The 20,705-nt window shown below is 42.0% G+C and overlaps 1 protein-coding gene across 3 annotated transcripts in view; it reads right to left on the minus strand.

Moving 5' to 3' along the window:
• PRKCB (protein kinase C beta) overlaps window positions 1-20,705 on the minus strand; it is a 283,543-nt gene that overhangs the window by 79,521 nt on the left and 183,317 nt on the right. For all 3 annotated transcript variants that reach the window (XM_054693796.1, XM_054693795.1, XM_037507406.2), the window contains 2 exons: window positions 7,563-7,719; window positions 6,280-6,414 (listed from right to left, as the gene is read on the minus strand). In XM_054693796.1, the coding sequence (XP_054549771.1) occupies window positions 6,280-6,414; window positions 7,563-7,719 (292 nt within the window). The remainder of the gene's footprint in view (window positions 1-6,279; window positions 6,415-7,562; window positions 7,720-20,705) is intronic.

A 20,705-nucleotide genomic window follows, 5' to 3' on the forward strand; every position in this document is an offset into this window, starting at 1 on the left:
TCTCCCAAATATCTACAGGAAACAGGACACCTGATCTGACAAAGTAAAATTCCAAAAGCCCAAAAGGATCCTTCCTCTCTTCATCTGGAGCTGAACTATCAGAGTAAGGACACTCATTATTTCTATGCTCACCCTCCTAGAGAGATGGACAAATAAAGAAAATAACAGAACACAAAATACTCACCCAAATAAAGAGAAACAATGAGGAATCAGGGAAGTACCTCACGTGAAACTGAACATTGCCAAAGAGAAAATTTCAGAAAACATCTAAGTCATTTTTTTAATGAGATTCAAGTGGTGAATGTATTTATGAAAAGGAAACAATCTGAGACTAAGAAAGATTACTTTCACAAAAAAGATACAATTACTGAATTCAAAAGTCCATCAGAGACAATGAGCACTAGAATGGATAATTCAGATAATAGCTAGTGAATTAGGAGACAAGCAGTAGGCTTGATGTTTGGGATACTGATTAGGGTTGAACTGAATGCTTTATACACCACTAAGAAAACAGCATATTGTTAAAATTAACATACAACATGAAGAGGGGAGACACTGTTAACATGTCAGCAAAGACACATTAATATCCTTCTTATATAAAATGTTCTGTAAATCAATAAGAAAATGGTAGAGAAATATATGAGACAGTTACTCATAAATACAAAGGATAATATACAAATGAAAATGTTTACATAATTAGTAAAAATAATTATAGTAACTATGTATAACTAGTTAACAAAATATATATAATGTTTTTGTTATAGCCATAAAATTTATAATGCCAGATGTTCATAGGTGTGGGTGAAATGAACAGTCTCACGCAACACTGGTGAGAATATAAATTTATTGAAAAAAGTTGCAGAACATTTTGGCAAGCACTTTAATAATAATGCCAATGTATTCAAAGCCATCCATTCCAGGCTTAGAAATTTACCAGGAAATAATTAAAACTGTGCACAAAGATTTCACTACAAGTATGTCTGCTACAGGACTATTTATATAGGTAAGCATTGCACCTCTTTTATTTATAATAATATGATCATATATAAGATGAGGCTGATCTATGGACTAGATCACATGAAACTATTAAAAATGATGTTGGCTAAGTTGATGGAGTGCTAGGGAAAAAAGTTCATAGCACATTATTCAATGGAAAACACAAGCTGCAAACAGTTTATATAATAAGATTTCATTTTTATTTCACACACAAGGAGGAAAATATCCTACATGATGTCAATAGTGACAATCTCTGGGCAAAGGGATGCTGCATAATTCTATTTGTTTGTTTACATCTTTCTGCTAATGATTCCACTAGAAATGATGGCTAACATTGTACATTGTATGCTTACTATTTGCCAGACACGGGCACTTTGCTTACATTGAGTAATTTAATATCATAGCAGTCCTATGACATAACTATCACTACTATCTGCAAATGATAAAAAGAGACTCAGAGAGGCAAAGTTAACTTGCTCAAGGTTGCTCAGCTAGATGAGGAGGAAAGCAGAAATTTTAACCCAGGCAGTGTGATTCCAAAGTCCTAGTTATCTTTTTTTTTTTTTTGGTAATAAGATCAAAATGTCATTATTAGAAATATACTAAAAAAAAAAAGGGTCTACTGGGAGAACCTTAACAAGTACATACATTTAGGTCAGATCAAACATAAAAGGAAACTATGAAGGCATATGAGAATTAGAGTAAAGTAGAATTAATAAACACTGAAAAGGGCCTCCCTGGTGGCAGAGGAGTTAAAGTCTCAGCACTATCAAGCTACACCAGGCTCTGCAGCAGGAGTTCGATGCCTGGCCAGGGAGCTGACACTCATGGCGTGGCAGATCTCTCCTGACTTGCCTGCTGCTCCCCTCAGCAGTGTATTTCAGTCAGTCTGCCTGTTCTGCTACCTGCTCTATCTCTGGTGAATAGTCTTACCCCCAGCACCTCTGGCCTAAACCCCAGTTCTTCTAGGCATAAATAAATAAAATAAATCTTTAAAAAAATAACCACTAGGCCTCCCCGGTTGAGCGCTGGGTTGCGAAGCTGCCCGCAGCCTCTGCAACGCTGGTTCGATCCCCAGCCGCCGGGTGAGGGTCCCACATGGCGTGCAGACCTCTCCTGCCGTGACCGCTGCTCCCCTCAGCAGTGTACTTTGTCAGTCTCTGTTCTCTCTCTGCTCTGGCTCTGGTGAATTCTCTCACCCTCCCACACTTCTGACTGTACCCAGTGCTTGTATAAATAAATAAATGAATCTTTAAGAAAAAAAATTAAAAAATAAACACTGAAAAGCATACCCCACAAATATTCAAACGAATCTTCTTATTGAAAAATTCACAGAACAGTTAGAAACAGGGAGGGTATACTTAGGTAAACTGAGAAAAAAAAAAAAAAGAAAGAAAAGTACACAGGCCATATTTTCTGATTACAAGGCACTTGCACTGTCACTTAACATCACTAATAAAAAGGTAAACAAAAAGTTAACACTAGAGGTTAAGAAACATATCTCAGTAAAGCATGATAGAAAGGAAATTAAAAAGAAAACTGCAGACAGAGCTCGAGCAAGCAACAAACGCTAAAACACGACATCAGTATGTGGAGGAACTATGTATTCCCTCCGAGCCCTGTTCATTATTTTTTTAAAGAACAGGGCAAGTTAAGAGAGGAAAAACAAACAAAATATTCAACTGAAATTCAAAGGCAACTACAAGATAAACCTACAAAAATGGAGAAACTAGAATCACAGAATGGATACACGGATCCCAGAGACAGTTCTTTGAAGAAAATAAATCAACAATACAACAGATGAACCTCTGGAAAACAAGGGGAGAAGGGAAGGAGACAGCAGAAACAAATAAATTTAGAAACAAAGAAGAGGCTTTGACAACACGCGAAGCTGGTGGCAGGATGGCAGCTGGAGAGCCCGAGGCTGGCACCCCACATCTGGGGGCTTTCACAGCTGCTTATCAGCTCCTGCCACGTGCTTTGAAATGACAGCACAACAGCAGCCCTGGAAGAGCTCATCCTCTTCCAGATAGGGAAACTGAGTCTCAGAGAGGCGCTGTGCCTGACCCAAGATCATCTGGGAGTAAAAGAATACCTGGGACAGGAATCCAAATTTCTAGAATTTGGGTAGACTTAGAGTTCAGATAGTATTGCAGATGTCTTGGCCCTAAATCTGAAAAAGACTTTTATCTGTAAACTTTAAAGAGGACACTGAATTTGCAAAAGTTCCCTCCCAACTACTATTTCATCAGCTTCACAAGCATCCCACGAAGGGGTTCTGAAATTAGGCCCGAAGAATGGAGGCTGCAGTAAAGAGGTGAAGTGATTCCCTGCGGTCACAAAGCATCCATCCAGTGAGGAAATCTAAGATCAAGACCAACCCAACCTCCCTGTAGGCCTCTGCCAACCCATATCCGGATGCAGGGTAGGAGGCAGTACTTTGGCTCTGGCACCCCTGGGCTGTACCCGAACTCTGCTCAGCTGCTCTGATCCTGGGTGCAGTGGCCCACCTAGCCTGCTGGGAGGATTAGAGGATGGTGTAAGTGTAAGCAAGGTAACACTTTGGACTTAGTCCTTATGGGCCAACCAGTATCTGGAAGCCACTTAGCCCCACGCACTCTGTAGGCGGGATCCAGCCCAGGAAGCAGGGTGGGGCACCTGTGGGGACGAACCCTGCCCTTTGGAGCCTGGAGAACCTCAGGAAGGAGAATGAGAGAGGACAGGGCAAGAGCTGTGCTCCCTCCCCATGGGACCCCTGGGCAGGGACCTGATGGAGAGCAGAGTCATTGTGGCAGCAGGCAGGGCCGATGGCGGCTCTGGGATGGTGCTCCTGGCTCTCCATGGAACACTCATGTGGGGCCATGGGAGTGCTGGGGGAGGGTCTGGCAACAGCTGGACATGGGACAAAGAGGCCACTGTGCGGAGGGACCTCAATCCCAGGACAGAAGGCCCAGGGCCTGGACTCCAGCATGAAGCAGGAATGATGCCCATCACCAGTGGGAACAGTCTTGCGATGGGGACCGTGGTCCAGGGGCAGGACTGGGACAGCCACTCTGTGGCAACGAAGCCAGATGACACCCTTCTCTTCAGCCACCAGGAACTCACTAAACTGCAGGAGAAAGTCTAGGTCCATTGCAGTAAATAAAGAAGCTGTACTTTTTCTGCACGTGCGATCAGAGCGGAGTCGACGCGTGACTCCCGGACACCTGGGACGTGATCAGCCCAGGGCCTGGCATCTGTAGAGTCAATAAGTGGTAGCTATTGTTGATATAATTATTATTATTATGTTTTCTCCTGTCTCACTTATCCCCCGGGGGGATCCTGCATGCTTTCTCTTTAACCTCTTGACTTAAAGAGGAAGGAACATAAAATGCGTGAGGAGCAAAGGGTGGGAGTGTGCAGAGTCAGGTCCGCACACGCTAAGGAAAATGATCCAAACTCAGGAAAAAGCAAAAGGTGCTGGTGTGACCTTTCTACGTCATGCTGGAACATTTTCTAAGTCATTATCCCCTTCCTCGTGGATAACGAATTATTATACGTTATCCCGTCACTTATTATTCTTCGGTCAGTAGAGTCCACATGTTCTCCCCACTCTGCAAAGTTAACTTTTAGAAAGCAGAGGTGAGATTTGCTCGTTCCATCTGGTAGACAGATAATCGGCAAGCTCGTGATTGTATTGCCCTGTGTAGTAGCCAGTTATACCTCGAGCTTTGCAAGGTTATTTCCACATTCCTTTGCCTGCTGACCGATAGATCTCCACCCCTCAGATCAGCCATTCACCTCCCTGGCTTTCGGGTCTAACTGCTGTGCTCTAATACACCTTACTGGCTTTTTGGACACCTCCACTCTGCCCTCCTGCACATCTCTCATCATGTTGTCACTGATCAGTTAATTCAGTAACTTCTTCCTCAAGGTTTACCCTTCCCCTCTAAGCTCTGCTCTGTGAAGGGCTTGTGGGTCTTATGCTTGATGTGTCTCTGATAACTGGAGGTGGCGCTCGGCAGCTGTTTGGATAGAAGCCTATGATGAATCTGGAGGAGAGACCCGGAAGAGGTAATGTGAACAAGGGTAGGCAGATGATATATTCTCTTTCTGCTAGCCCAGTTAGATTTTGGATGTCTTCTACTTGTCACCGAAAAAGCCCTGAACCAGACCATTCACAAAGGAGACAATTTTTTCTTAAAGAAACGAGAGCAGTTGCTAATCCCTACTTCTCTGAAAATGAAAGCACCATAGGACTCTCAGGCCCAACTCCGTCACTTAGACAACTATGGAGCAAAGTGGCCAGGGCTGCTTATTCAGCCTCTTTGTTGGTAATGTTGGGCAAGGGTATTTTTGACCTAAGAAGGAGAAGAAAGGAAAGCAAAAACTCCAGAACGAAGGAGACACAGCAGCTGACCAGAACAGTGATCTCCAGCACCTCTGCAGTCAGGCTTGGCAAGTAATCCCAATGAAGGAGCCTCTTCTTAAGGAGTCTAAATCTAACAGTGGTTGCCCATGTCCTTTGAGTAATTGTGGAAACCATGTTAGTGCCTGTGGGGCAAGTCAAGTCATGAAATTGTGTAAAGTGAGACATATATAAAACAATAGGGAGTGGTGAGGACTGTGGCAAATAGAAAACATACATACCGCCTAAAGAGGATGTTAACTTTTCAGCTGTTTTCAGCTGTTACCCACAAGGCCCCATGTACCCAGAAGCTTCTGGCTTTTTGAGCCCAAAGTCCAGATTTTTTTTAAAAAGTTGTTTTTGATGAGCAGGTGCTTTTAATTTGTTGAATTCTTTTTTAAAAAAGATTTATTTATTTATTTGTACAAGTACTGGGTACAGTCAGAAGCGTGGGAGGGTGAGAGAATTCACCAGAGCTAGAGCGGGGAGCAGAGCAGGCAGAGAGACCAAAGTACACTGCTGAGGGGAGCAACGGGCGGCAGGAGAGGTCTGCACGCCATGTGGGACCCTTGCCGGCGGCCGGGGATCGAACCGGTACTGCAGAGGCTGCAGGCAGCTTTACAGCCCAGCACTCAACTGCTGCACCACCAGGGTAGGCCCCCAAAGTCCAGATTTTTATGAAAATGTCCTGATTTTAAAAATATTGGCAACTGATTTTTAATTTTTTTTGTATGAAGTCCAAATAAAACCTGTCTGAGAGGCACAGCCAATCTACTAGTCATTGCTTATTAATATATTAATATATATTAATATTTCACTTGTAGGAAAAAAAGGAAAACATCTGATCCCATGTTTGATGGATCAAGCTGAACTTTTCAAAGCAAAATAATCCTTACCAGCCATCCACACCAGCTTTCTGCAGTTCAGAAATCCCAAATGACAAAGATCCCATGAAGTCATTCCTGCTGGTGAGATCCCAATCCCAAATCTCTACAGACAGTCTTCTGTCTTTGTCAGATTCTTTCAGCTGGCTGCAAAAAGAAAAAGGAACGTCAGTGGAGGTTATGAAGATTTCTCAAACAGATGAAATATACAAGAGGCCATGGCCCAAAGGTAAGAATTTTTACAGATTACAAGCTGTTCCAAGAAATGGATTCCATTTCCATCCCAGGTGAGCTCCCCAGGGAGTCAGAGCTTCCCTGTCTGACAGCCTGTTACTTGACGACGAGGACCGAGGTCAGCTCCAACACAGCAGCTCTAACCTCTGCTAGTGCCGTCCATCCCAAGAGGGCTCATGATGTTCAGGAAATTCTGTGGACGTCATCACTATCAGAAATGTGGGTGTCAGTTATATGACCATGTGTGCTTGCATGTGGGCTGAGGATGAGGCTAAGGATGTGTATGGAGGAAGAGGTTTGTTGACGTGAGTTGGGGGGAACATCCTTGACTGAGGCTAAGATCGGCCCCCAGCTTTGCCCTAAGAGATGGGGATACAACAAAGAGTCACGCTTTTGGCCTATGGCCTCTGGAGTTAGTCTGCTGGAGGCTGAGGCCTACTCCACCCCGCATTTGCTGTGGTGCTTTGGGCACATCCTTTAACTTCCATAAGCCCCACTGGTCAAATGGGGATGAAACGACTGACAAAGTCAGATCATTAAAGAGTGCTTGTGTGTATAGTAAATGCTCAATAAATATTGGCTGATATAACAAACACTTGTTAGCACAGATGCATTAAAAAAGGGACCCCTGGAGAACTGGCCAGGGAAGACCCTCCATGGAAGCTAACAGAGAGGTCTCAGTCCCAACATGATCCATAATTTCACCCTAGAGAGGTTATCACCACACCCGGCAGGTTATGTCCCACCTTTGCTGAGACCCAGAGCTTCTCCCACAACTTGCCTTCACCTAGCAACACATGACAGTATTTTCTATCCCACCCACTCCCCCACAGCATGGACATTCTCAACTCTACTTTAAAAAAAAAAAAATAGGCTCTAATTTTTACTTGGCTTGTAATGCAAAAATGCAGATGGAGAGGAAGAGAGGGAAGGAGAGGGGGTGGGGGAAGATGGGAGGCAGGGAGGGAGGGAAATAGAAAGTGGAAGAGGAAATCCCCAATCTCTGGTGACCCACAAACCAACCCCCATCACCCACCTGGGCTGTGTTAATTTTAACTTACAATCGAAATGTCTCATTCCACTCGGGGTTGAGGGAGCACTTGATGGTTTTGGTTTTCTGCTTGCTCTCACTTTTGGGATCAGGAATCAGTTTCAGTTTCACGTAGGGATCTGACAAGCCATTGGGGTCCATAGGTACAAGGTTTTTTGCATCTCTTACTGAAAAAAGAAAAAGCAATTCCAGCATTAAGAGGCTTCCAAATGCCTAAGCACCAACCAGGGATGCTCAGAACTCATGGAAGGGTCCTTGGCCTCACACTTACTTAATGGGAATTTCAATTTATTAACACCAATAACTGAGAAGTACACAAAGTCACATAAATTGATGAGATTCTGCCCTATATTGGTTTAAAATTGATTTCTGGCTTTCATCCGGCTCTCCCAACTCTGCCTCCAAGATGAACTGTTCTCTAAGCTTGTCTTCCCCAAAGCCTATAAGAAAGATTGACTTCTTCCATTTAGCATAATGTCTTCAAGTCTCATCCACATTACAGCATGCATCAATACTTCATTTATTGCTGAATAATATTCCATTGTATGGATATGTCAGATTTTGTTTGCCCATTCATCAGTTGATCAACATTTGGGTTATTATTTCCATGTTTTAACTACTGTGAAAAGCATTGAACATTTGTGTGCCCTGACACAAAAGACCACACATACTGTGATTCCCTTTATATGAAAGATCCAGAATAGGTCAATCCATGGAGCTACAAAATACACTAGTGGTTTCCAGGTGCTGGAGGAGGAGGGATTGGGAAACAACTAAATAGCTACAGGGTTTCCTTTATAAGTGTTCACAATTTCTTGCAACTAGATAGAAATAAAGGTTGTCTAACACTATGATACACTAAATACCACTGGATTGTCCACTTTAAAGTGATTGAGGGTTGATTTTTATCTTGATTCAAAGAGGTAAAGCTAGAAGAGGAAGAGTTTCCTTCCAAACCAAGGTATGCCTATTACTCATGCAAATCCATGATCAGAACTCAGACAGAGCCCGTAGAAAGAAGACTGGAAAAATACTGGCATGTATTTTTTTTTGTACTTTAAAAGGACAGATTTATGTGGAAGAAAGAAAGAAAAAGAGAGGCACCTGCTGCATAGTCCCAGGTGGGTAGGAGAGTTGCCTAGCATTTATTATAGTTAGGTTCCTCCCTCAATCAAGAACACCCTGAGTAAAGGAAACTCTGAAACCAGCTTAGGGAATAAAAGGAAGCAGAGGATCAGCAGTGTTGATATAATTTACCATAGGAAGGATGAGGCAGAATAAGACATCAACCTGGAGAAACAGGAAAATGTTAATTAGGACTAACTGAAAACTCAAAACAGTAATGTAGGTATAGCTAAGATAAGGAGATGAGAAAAAAATGGGAGTTGTATAGCTCTTAAGGATACAGTGCCAATCATCTCAGTTATTATTATTTTAAAAAAGACAAAGTAATATATTAGTAGATTGACTCAAACTATCATCTAGAAGAAGGCTTAGATACAATGAATCCTACCAGGAGTGCAAAGATGGTTCAATCTTAGGTTATCTATTATTAGAATATTTGTTATATTTATAGGTCAAAGGAGAAAATCACAGGAACATTGTAATTAGCTAGAAATAGCAGAGAATGTCCCCTGCAGGACAAAGGCTATATGGAATAATAGTACCACAGTTCATGACAAATGCAATCCCCTTAAAGTCAGAAATAAGAAAAAGATACCCATTACTACTGCCATTATTCAACATTTTTAAGTGTCTTGGTACTATAAGGTAATAGAAACAGAAGTTCTATCAGCTCAAGATGACAAGAAAAACAAATGGAAGAAAGACTATAGGAAAGTAGGAGATAAAGCAGTGAATCCTCTCCCTACTTATTGCAAACTTTGCTTCTTCCCCATCAGAGTCACCTTCTCCTTGGAACATATCATACCAGAAATCACACTGTTTTCTGAATCTCAGTCTCATTTACCCCGCTATCTTATAACACTTCCTATTTCCAGCCCGTTAATTCTAGCAATTAATGGGTCTTTTATGACCAAACTATTGAGACCAGTGTATTCTTTCCTTCTCCCCACTCCCTTGTCTTTATTGCATTCACCCTCCACTGAAAAAACACCCTTACTCCCTTGCTTCTTTTTCCTTCCATTTTAATTATCTGATAAAACCCAAGTCCTTGATAAATTCAAGTCTCTTTTATTTTCCTACATCCAAGCAACTGACCAATGCTGGCAGGGGATGGAGGGCAATACCCCCTAGTCTTGCCTAAGATCATATAGTTAGTAAAGGGGTAGGAATTGAATAAATGAGATGAGACAAGGACTGGATGGGTTGTCAGATGAGTGAAAAGTGACTCAATAAGGCAAGTTGTAACTTCTTCTGCATGGACATCTTTTTACACGCCACCATTACAGCATTTTCTTCCACCTCGCCTCAGGTTGGATTCATGATCTGCTTCAGCTTGCAAGATGCATCACATTCTTGCACCAAAAGCAAGACATTTTCCTCTTTGAGTTTGATTCACTTAAGTTCAACAAGCAGGTCCCTACTATGTGTTAGGATTCCACTAAGCTCTGGAGACCTGGGGGACAATGATCTTGTCCCCAAGAAATAGATAAAACCAAATTTATTTAAAGTAGCATGGATTTCTAGTAAGACAGTCAGGTCACATAGTGCAGCAGATGCAGGGATGCATGATGCCCGGTCTGCTTCTTATCCAGCAATGACTTCACATTGGAACTTCAATCTCTTGACCAAAGAAATGGCAATAATATAAGTCGTGTAGAGTTGTGATAAGAGAACTACTGGATAAAGAATATACATATTTAGCAACAGAACCTGATTGTACAGAATAGTCAATAAATGCTAGCTATAGTCCTGCAATCTTATGATTATTACTAGTATCTAGAGCTCCATTTTACTTCACATGTCCATTTTAATGGCAAAGACTAAGCCATTTCCAAATGGACTGATATTAAGCAGAACCACTTCTATTTGAACACTTCCAGAGAGGCATGATTCTCCAAGTTTAGCATGTGTAAGAGTCACTCAGCTCCAAGACACAGATTGCGAGTCCCCCCACCCCTGAGAGGTTCTGATTCAGCAAGTCTGGAGTAAGACCTGCTCAGGTGCTTCTCTAACAAGTTCCCAGGTGATGCTGATGCTGCCGGTCCACAGAGCACACACACAGTAAAGCTTTTCTAGATAGTATAGTTTTTTAAGATTCCCAGACACCTTCCTCCTAGAATACAATCTCCAACTGTTCGTTTCTCTCAATCCAGCACGTGCCAATTTCCAGGCTGGGTTCTTAGAATGACACATCTATCACAGAGTGAGCTGCACAAAAACACAATTGGAGACACTCTGAAGCGCCAGAAAGTTGTCTGGGCTGACAGGCCACCCAAATGCAACCGCTCATCTTTCTTCTCTCTGCTAAGGCCACCTTGCCCTCCCCTGTCTTGTGAGCTGACACCACAGGACAATCACCTGGGAGAAGATTCCTCTACAGTATGTTTACCACTTCTCAGCTCTTTCAGGGTGTTGTTTACAGGACAAGGGGGTACTGTATTCTTTTTCAATTTATTTTTTTTGGAAGTGATGTTATATAAGTACCATGTGTACATCATTAAAAATCAACTTGTAAATACTACATTAAGTTCACCACTAAATGTTTAGGTCTGTTGACCCCTTTCACCTGATTTACTGATTTTTCCCTTTCCCCTTGGGTAACCACTCACTGGTCTTGTAGTTGTGTCCTGTACTATTGAGCCAATCTCACAGCTAGAGGTTTAAGAATGACCTCTCCATGCACGCCTACTTCTCCTGGACCAGCATTCCTAACAAGGCATGACCCCATCTCTCCCTCAGCCCTTAGAGATCCTCTGTTCTACTTCTATCCTTTCAGATAGATCTACCTTCCATCCAATGGGTCAAAAATTTCTGTGAACAGGAATGGAGTGGAATTGATTCTGGCACTGTCAGCACCCCATCTCCAAGATCTTTGGTGACTGGAACCACCAGGTCACCATCAGGTGACAGTCCCTGTAGGCTAAGGTTGGTCTTCCTGAACCTTTTCAGAGGAGATCTGGTTCCCAGCAGCAAGAGAGCCGCAGATGTACCAGGGAAACATATCTCTCTAGACCACACTTGGCAAGACTGACTTTGATTTTCTTGATAAATGTTTCTTTACTATCTTTGCTGACATCCAGCCAGCCCAGATGGTACAAAAACACTTCACACAAAGCAGAAATAGCAGCCTTCCCCACTGGTGGAAGTTTGCTAAATGTACAGGAGAAAAGTGTCCTGAGATCCAGAGAACATCAGTGGCCCTGGACGTGAAGCTGGGGGTGGGGAAGGGAGGAAGATCTGAGTGTTTCCATCAAAGCATCTTGAGAGCAAACAAGACCTCTGCTTTCTGGTAAAAGTAACCTAAGACAGTGCTGAATCCATGAAAATATATCATGAATATTAACTATTTTCCTGATTCACTCTTCGTCAAGAATTTTCCTATTTTTTTCTCCCTGAAATGCAATTGTCTATTGAAAAAGCCTGAATTTTTAAAAATGGGACTCCTCTTTGTTAATGCCTCTCGAAGGCTCTGTCCTCAACATCACACGACCTCGTTGATTTGTCCACACCATGTGCCCTCAGAAGTTACTCAAAGCAACCCCCACTAATATTAAGTTATGTTTGGGGATGTCTGGAATGTCAAAAGTGGGAAATAATCTACTATTCCCCTCCTGCTATTCTACTTACCTCTACCCAGCAGGGGCAGGGACGAATAACCCACCCACGTACATGCAAAAATGTCTTAAAGGCAAGATGAAGATAATGCCTCTATAAGAAAAAGGTCTGAGGATGTCAGTGGTTCTGTTGATGACTCTGGAGATCTGGGCATGGATTAGACAACAGCATTGGGGGAATGTTTTTCTGATCTAGATCATAGTACTGAGCATGTGTGAGAGAATGTCAATGTGCTGGGCCAACAGACACTGAACTACTTAGGGTTACAAGGGAGTTACGCCACTAACTTACTCTCCAATGGTTCAAAAGTACATAGACCCATCTACAAAAATATTTAATGGAATGGTAAACCAGAGGCAGCACAATACAAATTACTGGCAAGTCAAGTAAAGAATACACAGATATTTCTTATATGGTTCTTGTAAGTTTTCCATCATTTGGAGATCATGTAAAAATAAAGTTTTGAAAAAACAAGGCCCTCCAAATCTTTAAGAGAAAGGGATAATAAAATAAAATTTCTACCAACTCAAATGTGAACACAAACACACCAAAGAGAGTCTACATAATAAACTCAAAATTGATTTTAAAAAGGTGGTTGCATCTGAGCAAGAGATAAAGGAGCCTGGTGTTGGGGGTTGTGGATAAAAGAGCCTTAGTGGTCATGTTCTGAATTTGTTGCAAAGAGAATGCATGCTGTATTCACTGTATTATTAAGACTTAATTTAAAGAACAATCCAGTTGTGTGTCTCCAAGAATTCATTGCCTGACCTTCAGGGACCACTCTGTTCCCCTAAAGACTGAGCCCTTGTGTCTGCAGTGACACTTTAAACATGATGCTCGAACCACAGAACCTCTGGTGGCAGGCACAGACCTAGAGGACCCCAGGGTGATGGGCTGGACACCCTCAGCATGGATCAAACCAGAGCTGGATGGAAATAACAAATGAAAGATCAACAAAACAGGTGGAAAATTTCAGAGCCACAACCAATTTTTACTACTCTGCCTTGGCCCTCTTGATCTATGCCAGTGACCTCCTGACATTGGACCATTTATCTGGACTTTGGTCAACCCCAAGTCCCTCTCCACCAGCCTGCCATGCCTTCCTAAGTTAAACTTCTTTAGAGTCCACTCCTAGATTTGGGTCCCACTGGTTCCTATTTACTTAAAGCTTCTATCCCCAGGGGTCTCTAATGTTGTGATTTTTGTGAGCTCTGGAGTTATCAGAATCCCCTTTCTAGTCCTCTTAACTGGCCCCCTCCTACTGCTTTGATAGGCTCTAGTTGCAAAGCAAGCAAAACTGGTCTTTGGGGAGCCACGCCCAGCATCAAAGTCATCCCAAGCATGTTGTGGCCACAGGCTCCTAAAACAGCTGGCTCCCTGTCACTGCTGGCGGTGGTACAGTTATCACACACCTAATTATCTGTGTTGAGACAGACCTCCAGCTGGGACCGTCACGGTATCTGTCTAGCAGAGAGCCTGTCAAGCCACGGTGGGGAGCTGGCGCGGTGAATCGGGAACCATATTAGCCAACAGTTGACTTTGAAGTCAGGTAGACCTAGGTTTGAATCCTGCCTCTGCCATGACCTCACTAGTGGGGTGATCTTGGTGAAAAGCTTCTCCCACCTTCAATTCCCCTGTCTCCAACATACTAATAAAATCACAGACAACACAACAGACTTCTGGAGAATAGCCAGGCTGACCCGAGCTGCCAGGTTGCCCAGGAAAGCCTCAGTTTATATCTTACCCTTTGACTCTCCAAAGACCCCCAGTTTGGACAATAAACTGTGGTGACCCCAATCCCAGGGAAGAGTGGTGTGAGAAAGAATGTTAAACACCTGACAGAGACTCAACATGGGCTGATCTCCTTCTTCCTTTGAGAGAATTTAAATCAATGATTTAACTTATAAAGCTAAGTAGGGCTGGCCTCCCTGGTGGTACAAGGAGTTAAGCACCGCACTATGAAGCAATCCACAGCCTCTGCAGCATGAGTTCAATCCCCGGCCAGCCAGGGAGCAACCCACATGGCCAGGCAGACATCGCCTATCTCGCCCGCTGCTCCCCTCAGCAGTGTATTTCATCAGTCTGCCTGTTCTGTTCCCTGCTCTGTCTCTAGTGGATCCTCTCACCTCCGCCCCATGTCTGGCCTGTTCCACAACCCTTGTATGCATAAATAAATAAATCTTTAAAAAAAAAAAAGCTAAGTAGGGCTCAGAGCAACTCCCCAGGACATTTCTTTGCACGTGTGTCTGGACAGGGTAAGGGAATGCTAGGTGGTGGGAGGGCAAATATAATGAGTGGGCTTTCTTTCCAATCCCATGCAGCCACCAGCAAGGGCACGTCTCCTGAGCTACCCACAAGCCTTTTAGCCTTCTAAATTTCTCTACTCCCTTTACACCAATGTATTGACCTCATCAAACCAGCTCAACCCTCAGTTTTTTTCTTTGCCGTGCTCCATCAGCGCATCGCAGTGTATTACTCCTTCTTGCCCACAGGCAGACGCCTCTGGAGGGGCCTATCCACGACTCTCTTCAACACCTCTGCAAAGCTCTGCCCATCCGCAGTACGGCTGAGAGCAAACCTGGAGAAAAGCAGCCCACCAGGGCGCTCGAGGCCACATCCAACGGTGGTCTCCAACCAGGCTGTGCCCTTCACAGCACCCCTCAAACCCAGCAGTGTCCCCAACCAACAACCTCCCCATCCCCCACAGAAGCCATCACAAAAGCTTGTGGCTCTTAAGTTAGCTCTGATCCTGATTCCAACCTCCCTCTCCTCTGTCTACTGGTCTTCTGTATGTTTTCTGTCATTATTTTCTAAGTCTGATTTCAGCAGAAAATGTGGGTTGGGCAAATTCTGGGGCATCTGGGGGAGAATTTAGTGAGGTTTTCCAAGCTAATGTATCACCAGTTCTGTGGCTACTAGAAAAGAAGGTGATTCTCTTACTGAAGGGTTCAGGCTTCGAGACAGAGGTATTTGCTACCCACTGTACTTACGTCATTGAAGTCATCGATACCCATGAATTTTTTTTTTTTTACCAGTTTTATCTGTTAAAGACTAACAAAGTCTGTCTTAGAGCTCTGCGGTTATGGTGTTTCATTCCTAGTAGTTTTTGTTTTCTGTGCCTTGGCCTTGCATTATTTGAGAATTGTGGCTACTTTTTTACCTCTTGTAGTTAAAATTTTCATATAATTTATGATTTACTTATCTTGAACTCAGAATATAGGTGCTTTTCCATTTGGTCTGGTCTCTTCATGAACACCTGATGTCATTTACCTGTGGACGCCTGTATCTGCTTGTCCTTTCCTTACATTTATGACTTCATCCATGATTGTGTTCATTTCTCTGTCCCCTTCCCCTGGCATCTGGGAGCACTGCTGAAGTTTGTTTCCACATTGTTGGTTCTAATTTCTGCAGCAGGGATTCTTGTGTTTACCATGTCTACACATTTTAATTTATTTTTATTGTTTTAAATTACTTTCTAGTACCATCACAATATCCTTGCTTATTACGAGCTTCTCTCTCTCTCTCTCTCTCTCTCTCGCTCTCTCTCGCTCTCTCTCGCTCTCTCTCTCCCTCCACCATTCTCCCCCCTCCCTTTCTCCCTATACCTCAGTTTATGTTCTGCCTGTGACTTTTATTTTTTTAAATAAACAGTAAAACTGACTTTTTAACTTAGAGCATAATCCTGTGAATTCTAACGCATGGACATTTGCGTAGCTGCCCCCCTACCAGGATGCAGACAGTTCCAGCATGCCAGAAAAAACGCTATGCTGCTTCTCTGTAGTCACAAACTCCACCCACCCTCAGCCCCTGGTAACCAGTCATTGGTTTCCACCCATTCTAGTTCTATCTTTTCAAGAATGGTGTAGAATTGAAATCACATCATACAAAACCTCTTAAGATTGGCTTCTCTCACTCCACGTAATGCCTTTGATAATGATCCAAGTTGTATGCAAGAACAATTCATTCCTTTTGATTGATGAGACGTGTTCCCTTCTGAGCAAATGCCACTGTTTAGCCAGTCACCTGTGGAAAAGCATTTGAGTGGTCTCCAGCTTTTGTTAATTATGAACAAAGCTGCTATAAATATTTATAGGTTTTTGTGTGAACATAAAATTTCATTTCTCTAGGGTACATTCCTGATGGGGTCATATGGACAGTACATTAAGTCATTGGCAAAGCATCTATAGAAAACCACCAAAGAGTTTTCCAGAGTGCATGCACCATTTTTGCATTCTCACCAGCAATGAAGGAGTGTTCCCCGAGCTCTGCATCCTTGCCAGGTCATTGTAATGACTGCCTTTATTAACATTTTTATTTTAGTCTTTCTAACAGGGTGTAGTATCTCACTGTGGCTATAGTTTGCACTTCCCTAATTTCCAATGCTATTGAATATCTCCACATGAATGAATTTGCCATCCTTATATTATCTTTGATGATCTGTTGGTTCAAATCTCTGATCCGTGTTTTTAGTGAGGTTATCTGTTTCCTTACAGATGAGCCTGAGGGTTCTTCACTTTGGATGCAAGTCCTTTGACAGAGATCTGATTTTCAAATATTTTCTTCCAGTTTGTAGCTTGTCCTTTAATTCTATACATATCTTTTGCAGATAAAAGGCTTTTTCAATGCTGATGAAGTCCAACTTCTCTTTTTCTTTTGCGAATCATTTTTTTTAAATACTTTTTTTAATTTTATTTTTTATATTCCCCATACAATTACAACCCCTTATTTTAACCCCAAGCCCTCCTTTCCCCGCCCCCCCACCCGCCATAAGTGTCTCTGGTTCATAGTTGTTTGTCGATTTTGATATTTTCTTTCTTTCTTTTTCCTGGTCCCTTATTTAAGTTTGTTTTTAATGATGTCATATATAAGAATTATTTGTCTAATTAATGGATATAAAAACATGCTCCTGTTTTCTGAAATGATATGCCTTTATATTATACATTTAGATCTATGATCTATTTTGTGTTCATTCTTAGAGAAGACATGAGGTAGAAATCAAGGTTCATTCTGATTGCCTGCCCAAGTGGATGTCCCATCACTCCAACATCATTTGCTGGAAGATGACCTTTTTTCCATTTCATTTGTTTTAAATGCCTTTAAAAAAATCAATGGACCATATTTGTATGTGGGTATATAGCTGAACTCTCAATTCCACTGCAGTCATTTATCTATTTATCCTTTTGCCAAAACCACACTACTTGATTACGAAGTCTTAAGTACATCTTAGTGAGTCTTAAGATTGAATACAGTGACTCCTCCAACTGTATTCTCCATCGTAAAGTGTTTAGTCCATTCAGATTCTTCGATGGTTCTATATAAATTTCAGAATCACCTTGTCTATCTCAATAATAATAAAAAAATTCTGCTAAGATTTTGATTGGAATTTCATTAATTCTATATTGATCAATCTGTAAGAACTGACACCTTTACTAAACTGGCTTCCATGTACCATGAAAATGGTGTACCTCTACATTCATTTAGGTATTCTTTGATTTCATTCAATGTTTCATAAGTTACAGCTTAAAAATTCTAAATATGTTTTGTTAGATTTATATCTAAATATTTCATTTTCCTTTTGGAGTTATTGTAAATGTATTCTAAAATGTTGGTTTCTATTAAAACAAATTTTCTATTAAAATTTGGCTTCTATACTTGTTAATATATAGGAATAGAATTGATTATTTGTTGTGCTGATCTCATATCCTACAGCCTATTTAAACTCACTTACTAGTCCCAGGAGGCTCTTTTGTAGACTCTTGGGAATTTTCAACAATCATGTTTTCTGTATATAAAGACTATCTTATGTTTTCCTTTTCAATCAGTATTTCCCATCTTTATTTCTTTTTTGCTGTCTTACTGCACAGGCTAGGTCATCCAGTATGGTTGACTATAGAGTGGTGAAGCTGTTCATCCTTGTCTTGCTCCAGAATTTAGGGGGAAATAATGTAGTCATTTACCATAAAGTATGTTGTAGGATTTTTGTAGATATTCTTTACTGAATTAAGGAAATACCCTTCTTTTTTCAGTATGTTGAAAACTTGCATCATAAAAAATCAGTTCAAAACCTTCAAATGTCTGGTAGAATTCCACAATATAAATTTCATTTAAAGCACTTCTTTATCTGCATTCCACAAATTTAAATGTGTTTTTATACTCCTTGGTTCAAAATATTTTCTAATCTTCCTTGAAATTTCCTTTTTAAACCATGGATTATTTAGAAGTTGGTTTTTTAATTTCCATAATTTTCTAGGTGTTATAATCCCACGATTTAAATTTCTATCCAAAAGCTCTTAATTGAGCTCTTAAGCAATGTATACAATTATCTACCAGGTTTCTTATACTGGATGTTCCATATGCTGATCAAGTTCACCATGACCAATAATGCTCATTATTTTCCTATTATCTCTGGTCACCAAGTCTGCTTCCCCTCCTTCCACACCATCCCTGATGAGGTCCAACCATCCATCCAACTGTCCATGTAAGAAATCTGGAATCACCCTAATCTCTTCCCCTTGACACAATGTGTGACTACATACTATTCATCCTACCTCTTTATCATTTCATGCATCTGAACCTTTCTTAATATCAACACAGAGACCACCTTAACAATAATGACCGTGTCATAGGGTAAAGTCACCTGGTATTGTCCTTAGCAGGTGATGAGTGATGTGAAAGCAGTGGTTCTTCACTAATGGCGATTCTGGGCACTTACTCTCTCCGGGTGAAACTATGCCCTTCCTATTGGGTTCCCCCAGTACTGCTCCATCCTGCCCTTCCCCCACACCCCCCCACACCACACTGATCTGTCAAGAACCCAAGTCTGATGACACACTCTCTAAACAAAACCTTCATAGATTTAGAAAACCTATTAATATTATTCACTATAAAACTAGGTCATAGGAGAAAAACCATATAATTATCTCCCCCCACAATGACAAAAGCAAATGACAAAATTCAATAATCATCCTTTCTTTTAACCCTTAGAAAAAACAGAAATAGATGGAGGCTTTTCTTGGTGTAATAAATATATCAAAGGCCTTCATCATGCTTGCTGGTAAAACTCTAAAGGCATTTCTATTTCCATTAAGGCCACAATCAAATTAAGAATGCCTACCACCACCACTATAATTTAACATCATTCTGGAAGCACTCACCAATGCAATGACATGAAAGAAAAGTATTAAGAGGCTTAGACATTGGAAATGAGGAGACAGAATTAGCTGGTATTGTCTGAACTGTATCTTACAGAAATTCCTCAATGGTCTGGTAAGTGATTGGCACCGGTGCTCTGGTTGCAGCCCTCATAAATTTTTCTCTTTTTTAATTTCTTAGTCATTCAGTAGGAATTTGGAAAGTTAAATATGTGGTCTCACTTGAGCACGAATTACTTTTTTAATTAGAAAAAAAAATGTTACTCCAAATCTGAAAGAAAGAATTCATTGCTAAACAGGAGGCCAATCTTGCACACAGCACATTGTTCTTAACAAACTGGTATTAGAGAAATGCCCCCCCGATAGAGACTGTGTCATTGAGAGTCTGAGTCTGTGTCATTGCCAATACATGTACCATGTGACATTTGTGGCTTTTTTTGTTTTGTTTTGTTTTTAAAGATTTATTTATTTACGCACACAAGAACTGGGGTACAGGCAGAGGGGCGGGGGGTGGGAGGATTCACCAGAGACAGAGTGGGGAACAGAACAGGCAGATTGACCGAAATACACTGCTGAGGGGAGCAGTGGGCAGGCAAGACAGGAGAGGTTTGCTGTGCCATGTGGGTAGCTCCCTGATCGGGGATCAAACTTGTGCTGCAGAGGCTGCAGACAGCTCCATAGTGCTGTGCTTAACCCTTGTGCCACCAGGGAGGCCCCAACATTCGCATTTTGTAACTGAGTTCTCCTTGGAACCAGAAGCCTAGAGAGCTGAACTGTCCTGTAACTACACCCCGTTTATTGCTGTCTGGTTTCCAATTTCCAGATCCCTCAGGGTCCTGCAAGACCCGGGGCTATTCTTACTCAACTCTGTATAACCTCAGCCCCAAAAGTCTAGAGACCACTCCTCCCCAGGGAGGATCTGGGTTATTCCCCCCAACTTTGAGGTCTCACAGTCTCTTCAAACCTGCCACTCCCCAATGGTGTGGGTGATGCCACCCTTGGGTGGCAGGGCTGGATGCAAATAGGGGAGGTGCTCTCCCCAGAACACACCAGCAGCTGGCCAATAGCTGTGACCCTTCTGAGACAGACCAGTCCCCACTGGTCTCCTGGATGTCCCCCCACAACAAGCCAGCAATTAAATTTAAGACTAGATATATTAGCGGGTCTCCAAGACTGTGCCAGTGCTGAGAACGAAATCAGTGTGGTAAGCAGATCCCTGAGACCAACTTGGAAAAACAAGAACAAACCCTGCCCCCAAGAAC

This window comes from Talpa occidentalis, unplaced genomic scaffold (genome assembly GCF_014898055.3).
Source record: "Talpa occidentalis isolate TD23 unplaced genomic scaffold, MPIMG_talOcc4v2.1 talOcc4.12, whole genome shotgun sequence".
Lineage (NCBI taxonomy): Eukaryota > Metazoa > Chordata > Mammalia > Eulipotyphla > Talpidae > Talpa > Talpa occidentalis.